The 22,817-nt window shown below is 33.1% G+C and overlaps 1 protein-coding gene across 6 annotated transcripts in view; it reads left to right on the top strand.

The window, feature by feature from the left end:
• Positions 1 to 22,817, top strand: part of LOC140444830 (uncharacterized protein CG43867-like) — a 265,897-nt gene that overhangs the window by 125,747 nt on the left and 117,333 nt on the right. For all 6 annotated transcript variants that reach the window (XM_072536550.1, XM_072536552.1, XM_072536551.1 and 3 more), the window contains exon 2: positions 22,606 to 22,668. In XM_072536550.1, coding sequence (XP_072392651.1) covers positions 22,606 to 22,668 — 63 coding nt within the window. The remainder of the gene's footprint in view (positions 1 to 22,605; positions 22,669 to 22,817) is intronic.

Consider the following 22,817-nt stretch of genomic DNA (forward strand, 5'->3'; position numbering starts at 1 on the left):
TATGCAATTTCTAAATGGTCCTATTTCTTCGAAAAATTGATTAATATATAATTTTAATGTTTTAACATTTGTTCTGGAGCAGGGATATAGTTTAATAAATTTTGTATATAAATCAACTATCACTAGTATATGCTTTTTTCCTGTTGGACTGAGAACTAAATTTGAAATAAAATCCATGGAAACTGTATTTAGTTTTTCATATACAACATTAGATTTATATGTGTTCTGGTTTTTGAAATTCTTTTCTTTGTTTAGTTGACATATTGGGCATTGGGTAGTAATTTCTTTTGCTATACTTATGTCATTCTTTGCAAAATAATTGTCCCTAAATAGCATCCATAGCTTTCTTGAACCAATATGCATATAATTGTTATGTAAATTTTTCAATATTTTCTTTGCTAAAGTTCTAGTTATTACATATACTTCTATGCCATTTATTATTTTATAATATACTCCATCTTTCCTAAGGACTTTTTGTTTTTCACTCAAATTGATCTGATCTCTTATAATTTCTTCTTTAGAATATAATCCAGTACTTTCTACTAATTGATTTAATCCAACTTTTATTGTTCGCTGCCCTTTTTGTGGTGTATTTTCTAACCTTGATAAAGCATCTGCCACTATATTGGATTTTCCAGAAATGTATTTGATTTCAAAGCAGTATTCACTAAGTATTAGACTCCACCGATGTATTCTACTGTTTCCATATTTGTTATTTAATATAGACGTTAAAGCTTGGTGATCTGTTTCTATTGTAAATTCATTACCCAACAAATAAATTCTTAATTTTGTGACACAGTGTATTATACTTGCTAGTTCTAATTCTGAAACTGAGTAACCCTTTTCATGTGGCTTTGTGATTCTTGAAATGAATTGTATTGGGTATTCGACCCCATCATGTATTTGTAATAATACCCCTGATAATCTCTCTATTGATGCATCTGTTCTTAATATGAATGGCTGTGTGTAGTCAGGATAGTATATTTTCAAATTTGACAGAAAAATGTTTTTAATTTCTTGGAATGCTAGTTCTCTTCTCTGATCCCATCTCCATTTTACACCTTTTCTCAGTAGTTCAAGTAATGGAATTTCTTTTATACTTAGATCTGGTATCATCCTTTTATAATAATTAATTATTCCAATAAATCCTCTTAAAGTTCTTAAATTGTGTGGTGTTTTATATTCCTGAATGACTTGTGTCCGTTCTGGATCCATTTCGATTCCCTTAGTGTTAAGTTTATAACCTAGATATATGACTTCTTTTTGAAAAAATGTACATTTTTCTTGATTTATTTTTAGTCCAACTTTGTCTAATCTATTTATTATAATTTTTAGGTGTTTCTCATGATCTTCAGCCGTTTTAGAAAAAATTAATATATCATCAATGTAGTGAATTACAAAATGTTCATATTGATCCAGAATATCATGAAGACATCTACATAGAGCACTGCAAGATGATTGAAGTCCAAATGGTACTACTTTGAATTGATATACTACTCCATCTATCTGAAATCCTGTATACTGTCTACTTTTTCTTTCTAGAGGTATTAACCAGAAACTATGCTGTAAATCGATTTTAGTGAAAAATGACATTCCTGTAATTCTTCCTAATATTCCATCTATACTCATTGGTGCTTCAAATTACTTTTCCGTAATCTTGTTAATATTCCTTGCATCCAAACATAACCTGATTTCACCTGATCTTTTTCGTACTACTACTATGGGGTTAATAAAATGTGTGTCTGCCTTCTCAATGATCCCATCTTCTAACATATTATTAATTGTTTTGTTTACTTCTTCTCTGTATTTATATGGTATTGGGTATGATTTTGTTTTAAAATCTTTTTCTTCTTTAACTTTTATACTATGGATATAATTTTGTGCAATTCTATTTTCTTTATTGACAAGTCCCTTGTGTTGCTGCAATATGGAAATGACTATTGATTTATATTCTTCAGGGCAATTTAAAACTTTCATCATATCTTCTTCTTTACAAATAACATTATTCTTCATTATGTACTCATTATTCCTTGCTTCCAATTTTACGCACTCCTCCTCGTAGGCATCCATCTGCTTAAAATTTCCATTCCTTAAATATTCACTACCATTATTCTTTACATTCTTTTGGGACATTTCCCTATCATCAAAATACATTTCTTCTTCATAAACATCATTATTTTCTTTTAATAATATCCTATCAACTCTTATTCCTTCTTCCACCTCATCTTTCTGCATAAATTTAATTATTTGCCCTTCCAAAGTTACCATTTTTTCTTCAAAATCTATCTTTACTTTCTTCTTTTCCAATTCATCATTTCCCATTAATATATCAACACATAAATCCTTGACAATAAATCCTTGCATATTAATTTCTTTATTAAGAATATTAATTTTAAAATTGGCTAGTTTATCAATTTCACCCAACTTCTTATTATTTGCACCAACAATTTTAATTTTTGGAATCTTTATTATATCTGATAATTTTAATGTATTAAAAATAAAATTCTCCGAGACTAAAGTACTTTCTGAACCAGTATCTATCATAATCTTAATCATTTTATTTTTGGCCAAAGCATTTATATAAATTAAATTAATAGATTCAATAATTTTATCTTCATCTAGAGAAATAAATTCAGAAGGTTTTTCATAATAGCAATGGCCTAACTTGTAATTCAGAAAGTTTACTGCACAAAATTTTGATTATTAGAATTGTCAGATTGTATCTGACCACTTGGATCTGATGTCCTATGTCTTTCCCTACTATGACTTCTACTCACATTCTCCTGCCTTGTACTACTTCGTTCCCTGCCTTCGCAGCTTCTATTCCTTCGAACACAATTTACCTGTCTGTTATAGTTAGGTCGCTCTGTATTTCTTCTATTGTTAAAATCTTGTCTATTATTATTAGTACTGTTATTAAAATGTTGTCTATTATAATTAGTATTATTATTAAAATTTTGTCTATTATAACTAGTATTATTATTAAAGTTCTGTCTATTTGGATTACTGTTATTATTATTAAAATTTTGTAAATTATTACCATACCTAGTATTAATGTTATATGATTGTCTATATTGTTGAATATCATTTTTATTATATTGAAAGTTATTATTGTTTTTTCTGTTGTTATTATTACTTGTCATATTGCCTCTTTGTATTCTTTGAATAAAATTAATAAAACTATCTATTGTTTGAATATTTTGTACAGTTACTGTTTGGACAACATCAGCATCAAAATGTCTAGATACATTTAAGACTGTTTCATCCTCTCTAAGTGGTGGTTCTAAATATTTTGCGACTGTTATCAGTTTTAATGCATAATCTACCATATTTGATTTTAAATTGTGATTATACTTTCCAAAATATAGAATTTCTCTAAACTTGGCTTGCTCTAATTCACCCCAATAATAATTTAAAAATTTATTTTCAAATGTTTGAAAATTATCTAAATCATTCTCAATACTAGCAAACCAAGTTGCTGCATTGTCATTTAATGTCATTCTAATATAATCTTTAATATCATTAATATTATTCACAAATCTTAATTTATGTTTTAAACTATTTATGTATACTCTAGGATGCAAATTTTTTATATTACCAGAGAATTTAATCCCAGTCTCATTTGTTAAATTTAAGTAAGGTCTCCCTATGTCTCTCATTTGTGAAATATCATCTATTCTCTGTTCCACATTTCTTATTTGATTACTATTTATTTGGATATTTTGTTGTATATCGTCTAATTTTTCTTCTGTGTTTCTCCTGTCTTCGTTAATTTTTACTTCTAAGTTACATTTCTGTAACTCTATTTTCTGTTCTATATCTATCTTATTATCTTGAATAATCCTCTTTACTTCTGTCCTCTCATTGTCTATCCTTTTCTTGTAGTCATTCCGTATACTTTTTATTTCATTTGCTACTTTTTTCTCTGCAGCTTCAAGTTTTTTATCCATTTGTTTTACAATTTTATTATTATTATCTTCTATTTTCTTTTCTAATTTTCTATAATTCTCTTCCAATTTCTGTTCCATTTTTTTCATGTCTTCTTTGACTTCTTTTGAATTCTCTTTCAATTTTTTTATGTCTTCTTTGATTTCTTTTGAATTCTCTTCCATTTTTTTCGTAATCTCTTCCATTTTCTGTTCCATTTTTTTCATGTCTTCTTTGATTTCTTTTGAATTCTCTTCCATTGTCTTGTTCATCTGCATCATTAATGACATCAAAGCTGCCATATTGACATTTTCCTCTCTTTCTGGATTCATTTCTGCAGTATCTTGTGGAACTTGAACTAAACTCTCCTCTTGTATAGGTTGTGTTTCTACTTCCACATCTTCTTCATTCTTTTTGCTTCTTGTACCTTTCTTTCCTTGAGACATTTTGAGACTTTACTTGTTCAAATATAATTAAAAATAAATTCTATAATTTTTCCTTTCTACTGATAATTAATTTAATTATATGAGAGCACTTATCTTCCCAAACTAATTCTTTTAAATAGAGAGCCACCGCGTTGGGTGCCAATTTGTTATGATGTGTTTTTTTGTTTGAATGATGAGCAATGAGTATTTTTAATAATATAATATATATATAGGGTTTTTATCGCGGTTCTCAAAGAATTAGCTTGTAAGTACTTTTTTAAATTATCTTTATTATAACTATTATGAAACACACATATATATCTAACTTAGCCAATGTAAATTTAAAATAAACTATCTTTAAATTGATATTCTTATAAAACTAATTAAATTCTATAGACAATCTACAATTTAAACAAAACTATCTTCAAAATTGAAATTGTTATGACACTAACTAAATTATATTAACAAAATTTTGTACCTTTCTTTCACTGAATGCCTAAATGAACTGTTTTCCACTATATATATTCTAATCACCACTGAAAGTCTTCGTACTTCGGTTATCCTTGTTTTTGTGAAATTTCTTTTTCCAATTATCAGCTTCTACTAATTTAAGATATATTTTTCTTCACCAGCATTTATATACCACCAATCAAACCAGCAAACAGCATTTATATTTATTCTTCTTTTCAATATACCAATATCCAATTATTATAAGTTGATTTATATTAATCTCCAACCATAATATAATTTAATTTCTTCCAATATACTTTTATAATCTCCAATAATTATTTGTGTATAATTATAAATGTGCATTAATTATATGCATAATTTTTAATCTTCATTTAACTCACTATATTAAACAATTCGACTATTTGTACCTGATTCACTGACTCCAACTAACTTTCATATTTCTTACTAAACTTTTCTGACTGACTTCTTGAAAATTCTGAACAATTTACTTCAATATTCACTAACTAATTGTATCTTTCTACTAACTTTCATAATAAACTGGCCTGACTTCTGACTAAAAACTTAAAAACTGCTTAAAACTCTTCTGACTGCACTATCTAAAACTTTTCTGACTAAAAACTTTCAAAAAACTCCCTCTTGAATCCAAATCACGGGTATTTATATGTTTTTGAATTTCTAGAACCATCTCGTAATAGATCATGTTCCAATTTGTTCTATCAAATACCTGTCTGAATTTTCTGGAACAAACCATTTCGCAAACATGGCCATCTCCGGAGATCCAGAGAATTCCATTCTTTTCTATTAATAATTTTGTTTACATTTAGGCTTTTCAGATCAGAATATATAATTAAATTAGTAACTAACACTCTAATTTAATAAAATACACAATTCAAACAATATATTATATAACCCCACTTATATTCCCTTATTTCCTAAAATGTCAAATTGGAGACAGAGTTTGTATAGTTGGTTGCCTAGTCACATGGCTCACTTAAATCTATTTACAATATTAAAATACAACTTTTTACACTTATTATATGCTAATTTATTAAAAATGCCCTCACATAAATATATTTTTATTAAATTCTCTAGTATATAACTTATTTAAAATAATCAAATACTTTTTTATATCTAATATTATGTAGTATATAACTTATAAATTATTTTCTATAAACCCTAATCGTATCAATATATATATATATATATATATACATATATATATATATATATATATATATATATATATATATATATGTATATATATATATATATATATATATATATTCATTTTGTATTAATCCAGTCTCTCCATCAACTCTCAAGAGTTCATCCATTACGCTCTGGATTTCTTTTTTTGTGTGGAAAATACCTCGTTGGGTCACATTCTATCTCGCAGTAAAAACCAGGCGCAAATAAAACGTTCTTTAGGACGTTTTGAGCTGATCCATTAATATTAGATGTGTTTTGGCGTGAATTGCATTATTTATCTCGAAATAGAAGTAAACTTCCCGGCAGCTTATTGGCTAAATCTGTCGTTTGCACGAACTGAAGAGTGAAATAACTTTTTTATTGGCGATTGCTCACGTTTGTTATACTTATAAACTGGAGATAAATACGAGATGAGAAAATCCGGTATCAGGTTAAAAAGTTGCAGTGGATGAGAGTGTAAGAAGTTTTTCATTTAATACGCGTTGATCTTCATCAGTACCGTATTCTTGCTGAAGTAAAGCGTTCAGAAAAACTGCACTTTTTAACATATCGTTAATACTTTGCTATTGACATAATAGAACAATTTTTTAATCTGCTATTTCTTTTTAGGAAGTCAAATAAAACAAATAGACAGTCAGTATGAAAAGCTAGTACATGATAATCAAAAGAAAAACACACAAAAATTAAACGATAGGAAGCATATTATGGGCAACGTAAAAATTAAAAGAAATTAGAAGAGCTAATAGTGAATTCCGAATCTATTTTAGCTAGAATCTATCATCATCATCATCATCATTTGGCTCTACAACTCTATGTGAGTCTTGGCCGCGTTTAATATTTGCCTCCATTGTTGTCGGTCCTGAGCAGCTATTTCCCATTGCTGTATTCCCATTTTGCGTTAATCACTGGCTACTGCGTCGTTTCATCTCTTTCTTGGGCGACCATCTGACCATCCTGCCATCGGGCCTTTCCCAGAATGTGGCGTTTAGGAGTCTTTCATCACTCGATCTTAGTACGTTTCCCGCCCATCTTATTCGGTTTGCTTTAATGTAGCGTACTATATTTTCATCTCCATATATTGTCTGGAGTTCATAATTGTGTCTTCTTCTCCATTCTCCTGTTGTCTCCTCTCTGCAAGGCCCATAGATAGTCCGCACTATCTTTCTTTCCAGTACCAGTAATTTTGTCGTTTCCTGCTGATTCAGAGTCCATGTCTCGCTTCCATACGTTATTGTGGGACGAATTATTGTCTTGTACACTCTTATTTTTGCTGGTATTGAGAACATTTTTGATTTAAGTACGGTCATTAATGAGTAATATGCCCTGTTTCCTGCAATGACCCTGGCTGCCACGTCCTTTTCATATTTATTTTCAGATGTTATGATCGCTCCCACTTACTTGAATTCTTTGACGACTTCAAAGTTATATTTATTGAATGTTACGTTTTGTCTAACCCTTGGTCTTGGGTTCTTCGTAACCACCATGTACTTGGTCTTATCCTCGTTGACCTTCAGACCAACTTTCTTGGCTTCTTTTTCGAATAGGGTGAAAACTTCTTTTGCATCTCTGGTGGATTGTGCAATTTTGTCTACGTCATCCGCAAACGCCAATAGTATTTTTGATCCTTGGGCGGCAAATCCGTTTGTCAGTTTTGGTTGAGCTTTCCTTACCGCATGTTCCAGTGCGAAATTAAATAGCAGGGGGGCGAGAGGATCTCCTTGTCTAAGCCCGGTGTCAATGAGGAATTCCTCCGACGTAGTGCTGCCAATTCTGATCCGTGTGGAAGCTTTCTCTGCGCTCACCTGTGCTAATCGTACCAGCTTTCCAGGTACTCCTATTTCTACCATGGTCTCCCACAATGCTTCTCTGCTAACAGAATCGTAAGCTTGTTTAAAGTCCACGAAGATTTGGTGTATATCGCGGTTGAATTCCCAATTTTTTTCCAACACCTATCGTAGGACGAATATCTGGTCTATGGTCGACCTTCCCGATCTGAATCCGCTTTGGTAGTCGCCTATTATTTCCTCTGCGTATAAAGTTAGCCTTCTAGATAGTATTATGGATATAATTTTGTACGTTGTATTGATTAACGATATTCCTCTATAGTTCCGACATATTTGTTTGTCTCCCTTCTTGTGGATAAGTACTATATGGCTTTCATGCCAGTGTTTCGGTATTTTTTCTCTTTCCCAGACTTCCCTTATAAGATGATATATCTCAAGTTGGAGATTTTCCAGGTGTGGGCCCTGGTATTTCAGGTTCGACTAACTGGTACTGTCTTTGTTGCCCTATCGTTGTGGATTTTTCTGTATTTAGGAGTTGCTCAAAATACTTTCTCCATTGGCGGCTTATCTCCTCGTCGTCTGTGAGCAATTGTCCTGCATAGTCTTTTATAAATCTTGGGCTGTTGGTCGTGTTGCCCTTCATTGTTTTTAGGTCCTTATAAAACTGTCTAGACTGACCGGTTCTATGTTGCTCATCCAGTTGCTATATTCGCGCTTCTAGGTACTGTTTCTTTTTTTCTTCTCAAAAGTCTTCTCATTTGAGTCCTTACTCTGTTGTAGTCTTTCCTGATCTCATCTGTAGGGGGTGTTAGTTACTCTAACCTCTTGATTGCTTTTTGATGCACGCTTTGTTCGCACTCCTGGTCAAACCATTGGTTTGTCTTCTTGTTATTCCTTTTTTTTTTCCTATAGTTTCCGCTGCGGCACTTTCTATGGCGTTCGTTATATTTTGCCATTTCTGGTCTATGGTCAATTCTGGCGTTGATCTTTCTTCTTCTTCCAGTGTCTACAATTTGTTTGGATCAGTGCCTGATATTGGCGTTCATTATCAGGTAAATCGAGCCTTGAAATCTAGAATCTATATATCTAGAATTTCTTCTAGAGAAATTTGAAGCAATCAAAATCTTTTCTCTAGAAAAATCAACAGTTAAATTTTTTAAACTATATTATTTGTAATATATATTATATTAAATATAAACCTTAAATTGTAACTCGTGCTAATGACCACAGATGTCCCATACCCGTTACTTTAAATAAAAAAGAGAGTATAAAGTTTTTTTTTCATTTAAATAAAGCAACAGGAAAATATTATTATATTCTCAGAAAATTTGTTTTTTAGTACATCAAACTGTTAACCGCAATACGTAACGGTAAACTCACTTTCTCCTTCCTACAGTTGCCTCCCTTAATTCACCGAAGGCTATGTTGTCGTGAAAATATAATACTATCCTACTTTATTTTACGAGGCTCATGAAAACTGAGGTTTTCAGATGAGCCCAGAGGTAGCTCGCAAATTTTTACGTGCCCCGAAAACAAATTTCGACCTTGTTTAAATAAGGAGCAACATGTGGTGGGGTTTTCATTACAAGTCAGTATTATTTGGATGGGGGCAATATAAGGGTTGGTGTAGGTCGATGAAAAATATAAAAGACTACATTTAAAGAATTTTTTAAATAAACTTATATACTTTATGGAATACGTTATGTGACAATGTGTAGATTAATTGTCTGGATGCCCTCTGGATTTTTGCTATTGTGAGTTTAACATGTGTCCTTAGCTAATACGGGTACGCTAATTCTGGATATGAATTCGGTTTAAGCCCATCACGTCAAAATTTTTCACAAAATTGAAAAAACCTTGTGAGATATTATATACTAGTGCAACTATGTAGCTTATTAATATTTCTTATATATATTTAGGGATTCTACAGTATTCACTGCCTTACCTCGCTCAACCGTTTCCATCTCTCTCTGTTGTTCCATTCTCCATCGTTTAGTCCTCTCTTACTCATGGCGTCGTCTACTTCGTTCCTCCAGGATTTTCGGGATCGTCCTCTTTTCCTCCTTCCTATGGGGCTCCATTCGGTTATTCTCTTTATCCATCTGCTGTCGCTAGTTCTTCTTACATGTCCATACCACTTTAGTCTTTTTTGTTCTATATATGTTAGTATGTCTGTTTCTATTGATGTTCTTTGCTTTATTTCGTCATTACTTCTCCTATCCATTCTTGTTACTCTGCAGCATCTTCGCAGGCATTCCATCTCTGTTGCTACTATCTTACTGCTATTTTTCTTGTTTATGATCCAATTTTCAGCCCCATATGTCATAATACTTTGCACTAATGTTTTATAAATCTGCGTTTTTGTCTTCATATTTAGGTGTCTATCCCACCATACTGAGTTAAGTTGTCGGATTGCTGTTCTTGTTTGTCCTAATCTTTGTGTAATTTCTTCCTCTGTTGTTGCCTTTTTCGTGATTATAAACCCCAGGTATTTGAATTTATCCTTTCCTTTGATTGTTACGTTGTCATCAATCTGTAGATCTTCTATGTCTTCTTCACTTGTAGATAGGTACTCTGTTTTCGCGAGGTTAATATCTAGGCCAGCCTTGGTATATTCTTCTTGTAGTTTCTTTATCATGTAGCTTTCTTAAATTGCATTAAAATTATTTTTTTAATACTTACTTGAAGGCATCGTCAGTTGAGTATTTCGTAAATAGAGTTAGTAAGCGTCAGTTGTTTGTAGCATCGAGTTGTATTTTGTTGTATGAGTGTTTATCGCGCCATAATGTCATCAAGAAAGTGTAAGAACAGTCCTGACATATTTTGTTACGTGTGTGGTGATTTATCAATAGCAAAGCATAAAGGAAACGTAACAGACTTTATAAAGAAAGCTTATCACGCTTAATTCGGGGTAAAGCTTGGTGATCAGGACAAATCTTGGGCTCCACACAAAGTGTTCTTTTAGTGTGTCGAACTACTGAGAAAATGGACAAAATGTACACGTAACTCTTTACCCTTCGGCATTCCTATGGTATGGAGGGAACCAAAAAACCATGGAGACGACTGCTACTTTTGCTCCTGCGATATCAAGGATCTTAATTAAAAAAAAACACCAAATTCAATATCCTGATTTACCTTCTGCTAAACGACCTGTATCTCATGGACCAGGAACATTAATTCACCTTTTCTTCACACCATCCAACAGCAATTATCAGATGAAAGTTCAGACGAAAAAACCGATTAAGACGAATTCAATCCTGAGATAGACCAATCTTAAAAGTTTATCCAAGCTGAACTAAATGACTTGGTGAGAGACTTGGGTATATCAAAGGATGCTGCACAAATCTTAGGATTACCACTGAAAGATAAAAATCAATTGGCTCCAGGTACCACACTTTCGTAGTATAGGCATCGTGAAAAAGAGTTCGCAAAGTATTTTTATCAAAAGGGCTCACTGGTGTATTGTTATAATATTTCTGAAGTAGTCATAAAACTGGGAGTTGTCAATTTGATTCTTCTAGAGAAGTGTGAAGGGTGTCTTGTTGCACAATGGTAATACTTATGCCTCAGTGCCTGTTGCTCACTCCGTGCATCTCAAAGAAACATATGAGAATCTTGAGCTGTTGCTAAATAAAATAAAGTATAGTACACCATATTTTTGTGCGAGTGGGACAGTCGATCACGAAATTTACATTACGTTAAGAAAGAGTGGCCACTCAGAGAAAGACTTGTACCGGGACAAAAAAATGTGTAACGTGATACACTAGTTGACTCAAAATTAGTTCTTTTACCTTCTCTTCACGTAAAGTTAGGGTTAATGAAGCAGTTTGTCAAAGCTTTAGATAAACAAGATGACTGCTTTAAATATCTGTGCGACAAATTTCCTGCACTTTCTGAAGCTGAACTTACATAAGGAATTCTTGTAGGCCCTCAAATTCGAACCTTATAATCGGACAGATTGTTCTAGAATACAATGACCCAGGATTAATCTGAAGCATGGAGTTCTTCCGTAGAAGTCATAGACGGTTTTCTTGGAAACAACAAGTCTCCAAACTATAAAGAAATATATAAAAATGGTCGAAAATTATAAAAAACTGGGATGCAATATGAGCGTTAATCTTCATTTTCTGAATTCAAACGTTGATTATTTTTCCGAAAATCTTTGAGTTGTCAGCGAGGGACAGGAAGAAAGGTTCCATCAAGATTTAAAGGAGATGAAGAGACGTTACCAAGGAAGATGGGATATAAGAATGATGGCTGGTTACTGCTGGACCTTAAAGAGAGACTAGATTGCAAAAATCCATAAAAAGAAGACCACAAAACGCAGATTTCATGAAAAAAGACAACGGTTTTATTAAAAAAAAAACAAATATTGTCTAACGTAGGTTATACTGAATTCTTTTTTAAGAATAACTCAATTTTGCAGTGTAATTTTGTATTAAATAAAGTTTCGATAAATATTTTCTCAGTATTTTTGGCAGTTTCTATGAAAAATTTCAGACACACTTTTCTTAAAAACCTGACGTGCTGGAAAAAAAACTAAGTACAGATGCTTGATCAGCACAATCCCATTTACTATAGGACCCCTATTAAACTCAAAACACTTTTCACGAAAATGTAGGCCTCTGTTATTAATTTTTTCATATAAATAATAAGAAAGGTTATACTAATATAATGTACTGTGAAAGCTGATCGGGTAGAGTACCTACATAGTTAAAGCATAATTTGTAAATGTACAATGTATTAAAAACAACAATCAGATCTATAATATTTCGTGAACAAAAAAACTCACTTATCAACACAATTTTTTTATTCCCTACATTAGACCATCAGGTTTTCAGTGCGGGACTTAATACATTTGCCCCTACAAGCTTCCAAAAAACTGTAATTAGGGTTGGATAAAACTGTGGATAATGAATTACCTTCTTTTTAACGTGCCTTATCAAGTCTCCCTGCCGTTGGCGATTCATATTGCAAGACTCTCTCTATATTGAGCTACACTAAACAGTTGTTCTACTCTAAGTATCCCGCTCCATTCTCTAATATTCTTTAATTACGAGGCTTGTTTTCTGCCAATTCCCTGCGTACTTTATATTACACCATTAACCTCGCATTATATGTTAAGGATATTTTATTATAATCTCTGGGTTTGACGCTATCAATCAACGAACGAGTAGGTTTTACACTGTTGAGAACAGCTTCGTTTGTCTGCTTTGCCGTCCACGATATTTTTAGTGTTCGTTTTTACAACCAAGTTTAAAAAGCCTTTACGCAGTTCATAATGGACGCTTGCAAGGTCCATGCTTCGACACCATAAAAGAAAACTGGTCAAATGTAACATTTAATCATGCGATTTGGAAGTTGAAGTTTCAAGTTATCGTTTCAGAAGAGTTACCCCATTTGTAAAAAAGTTGCACTACATAAGTTTTCATAATGCATCTGCAAATCTCAAATGACTGAGCTTCTCTTTATTTATGTTAAGTGTCTCCTTGCCGTACTCCTCGCTGTATACAGAGTTTATTTGTTTCTTGTTCAGATAGTCTTACGCTAGCTGTGGCATTATGGTAGATATATTTGATTATTTTAGTGTGGCGATGGTCTTTTCAGCATTCTGTCAATAATTTTAACAATTTCTGATGGCTTATGGTACCGAATGCTTTCTCGTAGTCGACAAATATCAGTGCCAGTGATTTGTTGTATTCTGCAGACTTCTATATAAGGTTCTTTATCACTAGTAAGTGGTCGTTAGTTCTGTATCCCGATCTAAATCCAGCTTGTTCTCCAGGATGATAGAAGTCTGATTTAGTGTCCAGTCTTTTTTGATAATTTTTGTGAAAAGTTTATATATGTGTGAAAGCAAATTGATAAGACGGTAGAGATTCATGACCCCTTTGTTTAATTTTTTTGTAGTTGCCCCAATCAGACCCCTTGTCATTTACTTATCCACGACCCCAGCTTTCCTAACAAACCCTGAGTGCCGTTCGCACAAGTTTCGATTATTTTGCTTGCCCTATCTCCGAATTGGTTTGTTTTATTACAACATAACAAAGGAAAACAGTGTATTTTTTTACAATATTCTGTTTTAAAATCGACATGTAATGTAAAAGCTCTAGTGTAAATAGAGTTTATTTTTTAGTAAATATTAAGTTGCTGAGAAAAGCTACTAAGGAAAATTCCTGAACAATCCCCACTCCGCTCTCGACTTCGACATGCACTATTCCTTCTTGAAATAAAAGTATATAAATTTGTAGTTTGAAACCATTTTACCACAATTCGCCATATTACTATGCTTCTTGAGTCTCCTTATATGCACACGTTTCTATTTGCCATCCATACATCTCAGACTTTATTTGAAATTAACCCTAACGCTATACGTACAGCATCTCCTCGGGATATTCTCAATAAAATTTCTATATCTGACGAGATTTACAGGCGACACGTGCTCAAAAACAAAGGGTGACACGTGTCATATGCAGTTCTGATAAATCATACGAAACGCCGGCATAGGATTCAGACAATATTGGATAAATAACGAGAAAAAAACTATGAAAAAGAAACCAATTTTGTATGTATTTGTAGATATATTAGAAAATTTTATGTCTGTGAATAGTATAATAAGTGACGACTGTATTGAAAATGTATACAGCTTAATCAACAAAATTCAAAATATCGACTTGCACGTTAAAAGTAGATCGATTCAAATATCTAGAATATACGGTAAATGATAAGTAGGACTCTGATATAGAAATTAATATCCAATTTAAAATAGCGTGATTGGCATTTTTAAAAATGAAAAATCTTTTAAGTGACCATTACAAAAGACCGATACGTTGTAACCTCAGAAACCTTTTTTGGGTGGTGCTAGAAAGGTCACCAATGGAGACACTGTGGACGATAGCCAGATGGTTGGTGAAGAGCGAGTCGTGGGTTCGAAACTAGCTTTTGGAACCGGGAATGGGTCCAATGGACGAAATAAGTAAAGATAGGACAGGATAAGATATATTAGAAAAGATACAGAAATAAACAAAAAGATAGACGGGAAAATTACCAAAGATAAGATAAGATATGTAGAAAAAGGGCTCCACTTAACTTTTCAACGGGAAAAAGGTAAGCAAAGATATTTAGGTTATGAGACCAAATCCAAGGAAAGATATGAACAGTTAATTATTAAATAAATTTTGCCAACACACTACATAAACCAATAATAAATATATTAGGTGGACTCCGTACACCTACTTACCTACAAAACTTAATCAGCCTGATCTTTCTCCTGGCCGAAGATATAATAATAATTTAATGTAATAAACAAATATTCAGAGGTATTATTTTATCAGGAAACTTATTAGGAGTCGAGAAATAAAATTCAGGGATAAAACAAAACAATATACATTCAACAGCACAATTATATAGGCGGCTGAATGTAATCACAAGTAAAAAATGTACCATCAATTAATAAATGGTTATATACGTATGGAAATAAACAGTATTATGATCAAGAAATACCTTTATAGATACAATATAATAAAATCATGCACAAATTAAATTATCAATCAATTAAATTATCAAATTAAACTGTAAGAAGACCAAAATTCTTGTAGTAAGTAAATTCACAGCTAATAATGAACCCTTGAAAATAATCGACAAAATTACATACCTTGGATGCAGCCTAAATAAGGAATGGGACCACTCACAGGAAATAACATGTCGTATTGAAAAGGCGAGAGCTGTCTTCAATCGCCTCAGAAAGATTTTATGTAATATGCACCTGAACAATGATATAAGAACACGAGTTTTGAGATGCTATGTATTTTCTACTCTTTTATATGTAGTCAAAGCCTGGACCTTGACGGAGGCAACATTCAAACGATTAGAAGCCTTCAAAATGTGGTGTTACCGCCGCATGCACAGAATTTTCTATATTCATCATGTTACAGACAACACCTTGATCCAACGTATGAATAAAGATCTGGAAATTATGCGTATCGTGTAAATCAGAAAGATGACATATTTAGGGTATGTGATGCGCAATGAGAAGTATCAACTAATTCGACTAATTTTACAAGGCAAGATAGAAGGCAAAAGATCTCAAGGGCGCAGAAGGACATCGTGGTTGAAGAACATCAGACAGTGAGCAGGAATGACTACCATACATCTATTTAGAGCAGCTGTCAACAAAGTTGTATGAACCAACGTGATTCACAGAAGTTAGGCGCCAAAAGAAGAAGACTCATATAACTTATCAAAGTCTATAGCATTGGCCAATGCTTTCTTATTCCTAACAGCACAGTGAGTCCATGGACTAGCGTTTTAACGTATGGAGAATCTATAGATATTTTGATAATACTTGCTTCTCTAAGACACAAACTTGATCTTGGGCTCTTTAGAAAGTATTTGGAACATGCTGTATCTATATCGAAAAAATATTCCTGAGTCATATTGAACACCTTAATTTGTTCGTAAAAACATTATAAAAACATGATATGACACGTTAATTTGAATTTTCTGTAAATACATTTTGTGCATTTTTTTTACACTTGCTCCTCAGGTAAAAACACTTTATTATCTCGCCTTAAGTAATGAGACTGCTTGGCCCTGAAATATTAAATGTGTTGTCGTATAAGGTGTAGAACTTCATCTGGGGTTTTAGAGGGCCTATTGTCATGCTTTCCACGTCCATCGGAAGGTGGTATTGGAGAAGTTTTAATAGAATCATTATTTCTCCTGAGTCCACCTCTAGCAATATCATGGAAGCTCAAAAAAGCAGTATAATAGACCTGTTCTTCGTTATCTTGATTCCGAACTTTATAATAAAAGGCTACAGAATGATCAAATGAAGGACCTTCGTCTTCATCTGCATTATGGTCACGTCGCGGTCTTCTTTGTTTTACGTTTTAAAATGAAATAAGACCAAAAGGTAGTAATCCTGTTCATTATTTAAAGATTGAAATTGAATTTTTCTATTACAAGTGTCTGTTGTTCAGGCCTAATTTTCCCGTTAAAAGAACTTTTAACGTTTACATCTGAAATGAAGAAAGTATTCTCTAACTAAGTACGCAGTAAATAAGCTATCAAACGTCTGTATGTAAATAAATATGTGAAACTGCCGATGTCTGATGACATTGGTTGTTACTGACAAAATATTTATTCAGTTTATTCAAAAACAGCGTTTTTAGAACTTGTTATAATTTTAAGAGCGTATGCGCAAAATTTCGGTCCAATTCATTTAAATGCATTCATTTTTTTCGAATCCTAAGAAAAATAATAAATATTTTTGACAAATTTAATCGCACAATGAAAGATTACATTATTACCGAGTGCCAAAAGTCCCTTAGAATAAACAAAAAGTTTCTTTTGGTTGAGATTTTTGAAATTAAAAATCACACTTAATTTTCTCTTTTTTTCACCCCTGTAACTTACTAAAATAAACATTAAGAAGTTTTCAGGGACTTTCGGCCCTCGGTAATAATGTTATCTTTCATTCTGTTTTTAAATTTTTAAAAAATACTTATTAGTTTTCTCAGAATTCGAAAATTATGAATGCATTTAAAAAGCATTGGCCCGAAATGTTGCGTCTACACTTTTAGACTACGGCGGTTTTTGTCACGATACGTTTTTGACAAGTGTAAATGATAATTTGCTATCAGATAGTGCCAACCGTTAAACATTCAATAAAATTGACAGTATTTGTTTTTGAAATAAACCCTTCAATTATCTTAAATAACAGCATTGTTCCAAATAAGAAACCAGCGAAATACAAATTAAATATGGACTTCAAACTTAAATGGAAGAAGAGCTAATAGAAAGCTACTTTCAACTTTTCATCCAGATCAAAGCACTGATTTACAAACAATTATTGAAAACTGTGTGAACCTATAGCCTACAATTATGGGGCTGTATCAAAAAAGGAATTATTGAAATTTAGAAACGCTTTAGAACCGAATACTAAAGAATATTGTAGGTTCTCCTTGGTATGTTCGGAATGACGATTTACGTAGAGATATTTAAGTCGAATTTATTTCAAATGAAATTAAGAAAGTCGCCATGAGACATGAAGAGAGGATCCATAAGCATCTCAACCATGAAGTACTTTAGCTTCTTCATAGGGCTCAAGAGGACTAAACCGTTTGAGTGTGATCGTAATGTGTTAAGTTGTGCAAGGCTTGTTGTGCATTGTAGCTACAACAAGGACGTGAGCAGTTAGTAAAAGGCAGAGTCAGTGCTGTGCTGTGTAGTTACAACAAAGAAGTGGACAATTTTTGCCATAACAAAAGCTAGGATAGTACAGATAAGACCTAGCTTACAAACAATCTTACTTACAAAAAAATGCTGATTAATCTTGTAGATTAGGTGTATTCTTATTGTTTAAAATAAAAAAAAATGCTATTAAGCACCCCTAAAAGTTAGAATAATAAAATTTGGGAAAGATTGCCATGCAAGGTTAGGCCTTATTTTCATCTAAAAGGACTGGACTATATGGAAACTAAGTTATCTCCGTAACATACAATCTTTTTTTGCTTTTTACTTGCTTCTTCAAATTCAACCAATTAAAAGTTAGCACAAACTATGTCTATACCGAAATTAGTTAAAGTTATATATAAATTTAACGTATAAGACCTTATATTATATATAATAAAAACTCTTGGTTAGACCGCAAACACTATATGTATTATACATTTTTAAAAGAAATCTGCAGTGCCCTACATACTGAACAAAGCTAAATCTTGTTGTCATTGCAAAATTCAGCTGCCGAGATAATATACGACCAGGTGTATAAAATTTTCATTCTACTTTGGAATTTTTCCAAAAGTCCCCAACGAAAGCGTTACAGCAGTGGACAAAGAGCCCGAACTCATGCTTTGCTACTCCCTTATGAGCGTGTACGTTTCCAGCGCCAACACAAGATAAACACAGCTATCACACAACGTTTACTGGCGAGCTATTCAAAACGAGATATTTAATTAGTAAAGAGTAAATACCTCACGGCGGTTTTTGGACTGGAGAACTGGAACGGGCGTTTGCAGTGAAAACAGGGGCGTAGAACACAGAATCGCTAGAGTGTTGACAATCTACAGTATCCTCGTATATTAAAGAACGATGGACTAATCACAGCTTTGGAATTAAAGCTGAATGGGGCATCAGGAGAGAGGCCCTCTCTCCTGATGCCAACCATAATGTAGCTTCGTCTATTTTTTAAAAGAATTTAAACTGTTTGTCCTTGTGTAGTGTAGTGTAATGTACAGTTTTATGTTTATGACATTCTATGATTATTGGATAGGCCAAACATGACGAAATGCCCCTGAAGATGCTTTAGGAAGCGAAACTTGGGCAAGATTAAATTAATAAACTGTGCTCGACATCTGCCTTTTATTTGATCAGAGTTCATTTATTGGAGCATTCAACCTTATATCAATTTATATAACTGTTTTAGATATTTTTTTTAGGAAATCTTTTGGGATTCTCCATAATTATAATAAAATTGACCGGTAGAAAACATATCATTTAAGCAAAGTATATATCATCTTCGAAAAAATCAGAAGTCATTTACGAAAACCTTTTGTATAGTTTGAAACGAATTCTAACAAACCTCGATCAATAAATCCTTGATTTACTTCAATATGAGTAATGATAAATCGATTATCTTTACTCAATTAGATGAATCAGTAAACTGAACCTTCGAAACTTTCAATAATTTATTCATTTAACTTCTATGGTTAAAAAAATTATTGCGAACAGACTTTAGACCCATAAGTTATATTATATATTGTTACGTTGTTTTGTGGGTTCAGAGATTCAATGAAGGTGGTTTAAATAACTTTATTTAACTCAAAGACTCGCTGAGTTACGATTATCACAATTACTAATTACATTAATAATTATCGCTTACAAATCAACTCGCATTGATACGTAAAATTGTCAGTACTAACCTATTGCCCGCCTCCGCTGATATAATAGGACCGAAATATTAAAAAAAACGAAATGTTCTGGTAAACAACTTACCGGGCGACGGTCAAATTCACGCAAAAATCCGAAATTTTAAGCCACCTTTTAATCGGATTTTCTCAAGAAATCTTCTCGAGTTTCTCTAAACGTACGTTTTTACTGGAGCGTTGTTGTGATCATCGCTAAGGGATGGTCGCAAGCGATAAACGCGGTGTACCGCTTGTGTGGTCTGTTACGGCGCCGTTTTGACTGAAGCGTCTGTCGCTGGAGCCGCTATTAGTATAATTATACGAACAAGCTGAATTTTGAGAGTATTTTGAGAGATATCCTGTTCTACTAAACATAATAAAAAATGTAGTTCATTCAAACGAAAGAACTGTGGAAACTTAACATCATTTCCTAATAAATGGTGTTTATCAAAATTTTGAAGTATCCTTCTTCTTGTCCTCTTTTAAATATTGCATGTCTTTCTAATCTTGGAACATTTAACATTTCTTTGTCCTATATTCCTTGTGCTAGCAGGAATTTTAACAATAATTGTTCTCTTTTACATACGTTCATCTCTAATCATCGCTGATCATCGCTTAGCGATCATTGCTTAGTGACGATCGCCCAACGATGCTCAACAGACGCCCTAGTAAAAACGTACCTTAAAGCACAGGTCTACAAAAAGGGATATGTGATATGTGACAGCAATATTTTCAGCTATTTGGACTTATTCCAGATTATTATTAATTTTCCTTTTAATCTTTTATTTTTTTACTAGTTTAAGACAAAAGCAATCTCGTATCTAAACCGTTTTGATGATCTTATCGTCTGTGCTTCTCCAAATATGACCTATCCATCTTTTATATCCATATTTTTGGACTCTAATATATTTTGTTTTTTCAGTATGTCATATAGTTTATTATTAATCCCTTGTTTTCTGCTGTTAATCTCTGTTTTTTCCTTTTATAAATACTTTTGAAAATTGTATACTCGAATATATATTGTTCATCAATGCACTTAAAAGCCACGAATGCTTTTTTAATATGTATTTATGTAAACTTCCAAAGATTTACTATGGCATTTACTATATAACACATCTAGTAACCTTAAAAAAGTAAGAGAAAAACTAGTTAAAAACTCAAGAAAAACGTTATATTGCATATCCATGTACTACAGTCGCCAGAGACGAAAATGCCACTGAACCTTTAAAAATTATACGAACAAGCTGAATTTTGCTGCGACTGTTAACTTTAGGACTCCAAACGAGATACAATAAAGTTTACCACTCTTTCTCCCGGACTTCCTCCTAAAACCCACGCTCGTAGCGGAGAAAACGGAAAAAAACGATTTACCAAAAATGTGTACACTGTAGAAAAATATGTTTCAAATAAAAAATGTAGCTAAGTTAATTTTTTATAAGCAATTTTTGTGTAGAATGAACCATTCTCTTAGAAACAGCGCTTAAAGCGACCGTCAATTTTGAATGTCAGTTAAGCGAGCGAAATCAATGCTCAATAAAATTTGTATCAGTTCGACGGTAAAAATTCGGTATATTTTGATCCAGATGTCTAACCAAACTTTGTGCCCTCCAAATAAATTGGCAGGACCCTGGTCTACCTGGTCTTTCGGCATACGACCATTAGTGACTCCACTGCCCCTACGAGTCCGACACCAAAATGAAGGTGGCGCGTTGCATATGCATCGCGGCACTCCACCCCCCCCCCCCCGTAGTTCCTGTGTTGCGATTACCTCACCCATCCGTTATCCCCTTCCACGGGCGGACAGGTGACGCAGGCAGAGGAATTTCCACCTCGCACGTAGACAGGTCCCCGCCGAGGATCTCTCCTCTACCACTCTTAAATCTCCAGGCGGGTACGTGCCGAGATACCGACACCACGATTGGTGGTGTAAGGCCAAAAGAGGTGTGTACGGGCCCAGCTCGTTCAACCTCGCCTGGTTCTCTTGGAATGAGAGTAGAGTGGTCCCCGAGAGTCTAGTCTCGGATACTAGAAATGTAGACCGGTGTCCGTGATGCCTAAACGTCTCGATAATTAACATTTTTGTTTAAAATTACCTTAGCTACATTTTTTATTTAAAACATTTTTTCTACAGCATACAGATTCCAGGTAAATCGATTTTTTTGCGTTTTTACCTCCCTAGGAAGGGGGTTTCAGGGAGAAGCCGGGGGTAAAAGTAATAAACTTTTTTGTATCTATTTTGGGATCCCAAAATTATTATTCTTGGCAAAATTCAGCTTGTTCGCATGAATTTCGTTCATTGACATTTTCGTCTCTGACGACCGGAGTATACCTACTAAATTGAAAATAAAATATGATACATAACAACTAAAAAAAGAATATTTTTTTAAAATCAATTGTAAACATTATGCTTATACCACCTTACACAAAAAGACATAAATTAATATCAGCTTTTCCAGTGGAACTGCATTTTTAGATTCTACCGTGGTTCACCCTACCAAATTTTATAATTTTTTGAAGAACTTTTTACTACAAAATTAATAGCCACCTAAAAATAAATTTAATTTTAAAATTAATTCTATATTTTTGATTAATTTTATTTTCAGCCCTCTGATATTGTTTTCTACATTTTCTTGCTCCCCCTATAACTCCACCCATGCATTCCAAAAATCTATTTCTACCCTTCTGGCGCCACCTATCCGGAGATCCCTGAACTCTACGCTCCGGAAAGTTCGGGCGACGAGCGCCAGAGGGCTCGACTTGTATCTCTTTGAGCGGGACCGCTTCAAAAGGAACTATTTAAATGTTTTAAGTTTATTTTACATGATAGAGCGAAAATGAGACTTGCTGAGAGGAAGATTAACTGTTGTCTTTTGTTTTCAGCTTTCCGAACTGGAACAAAGGGTGCTCGAAGCGGAAGGCCGGGCGGAAGAAGCGGAAGACAAGGTAAGGGTTAACGCTTTGTTGCCACTATTTACTAAAATATAAATAGAGAAAATTAAAGTTTGTCAGAATGTTATATTGCGTTACACTCATTCAGTTCAATGTTTAATAAATAAATTTTCGTTTAAATACTAAAATACAGGGAGATTTTG

Source organism: Diabrotica undecimpunctata, chromosome 1 (genome assembly GCF_040954645.1).
Source record: "Diabrotica undecimpunctata isolate CICGRU chromosome 1, icDiaUnde3, whole genome shotgun sequence".
Lineage (NCBI taxonomy): Eukaryota > Metazoa > Arthropoda > Insecta > Coleoptera > Chrysomelidae > Diabrotica > Diabrotica undecimpunctata.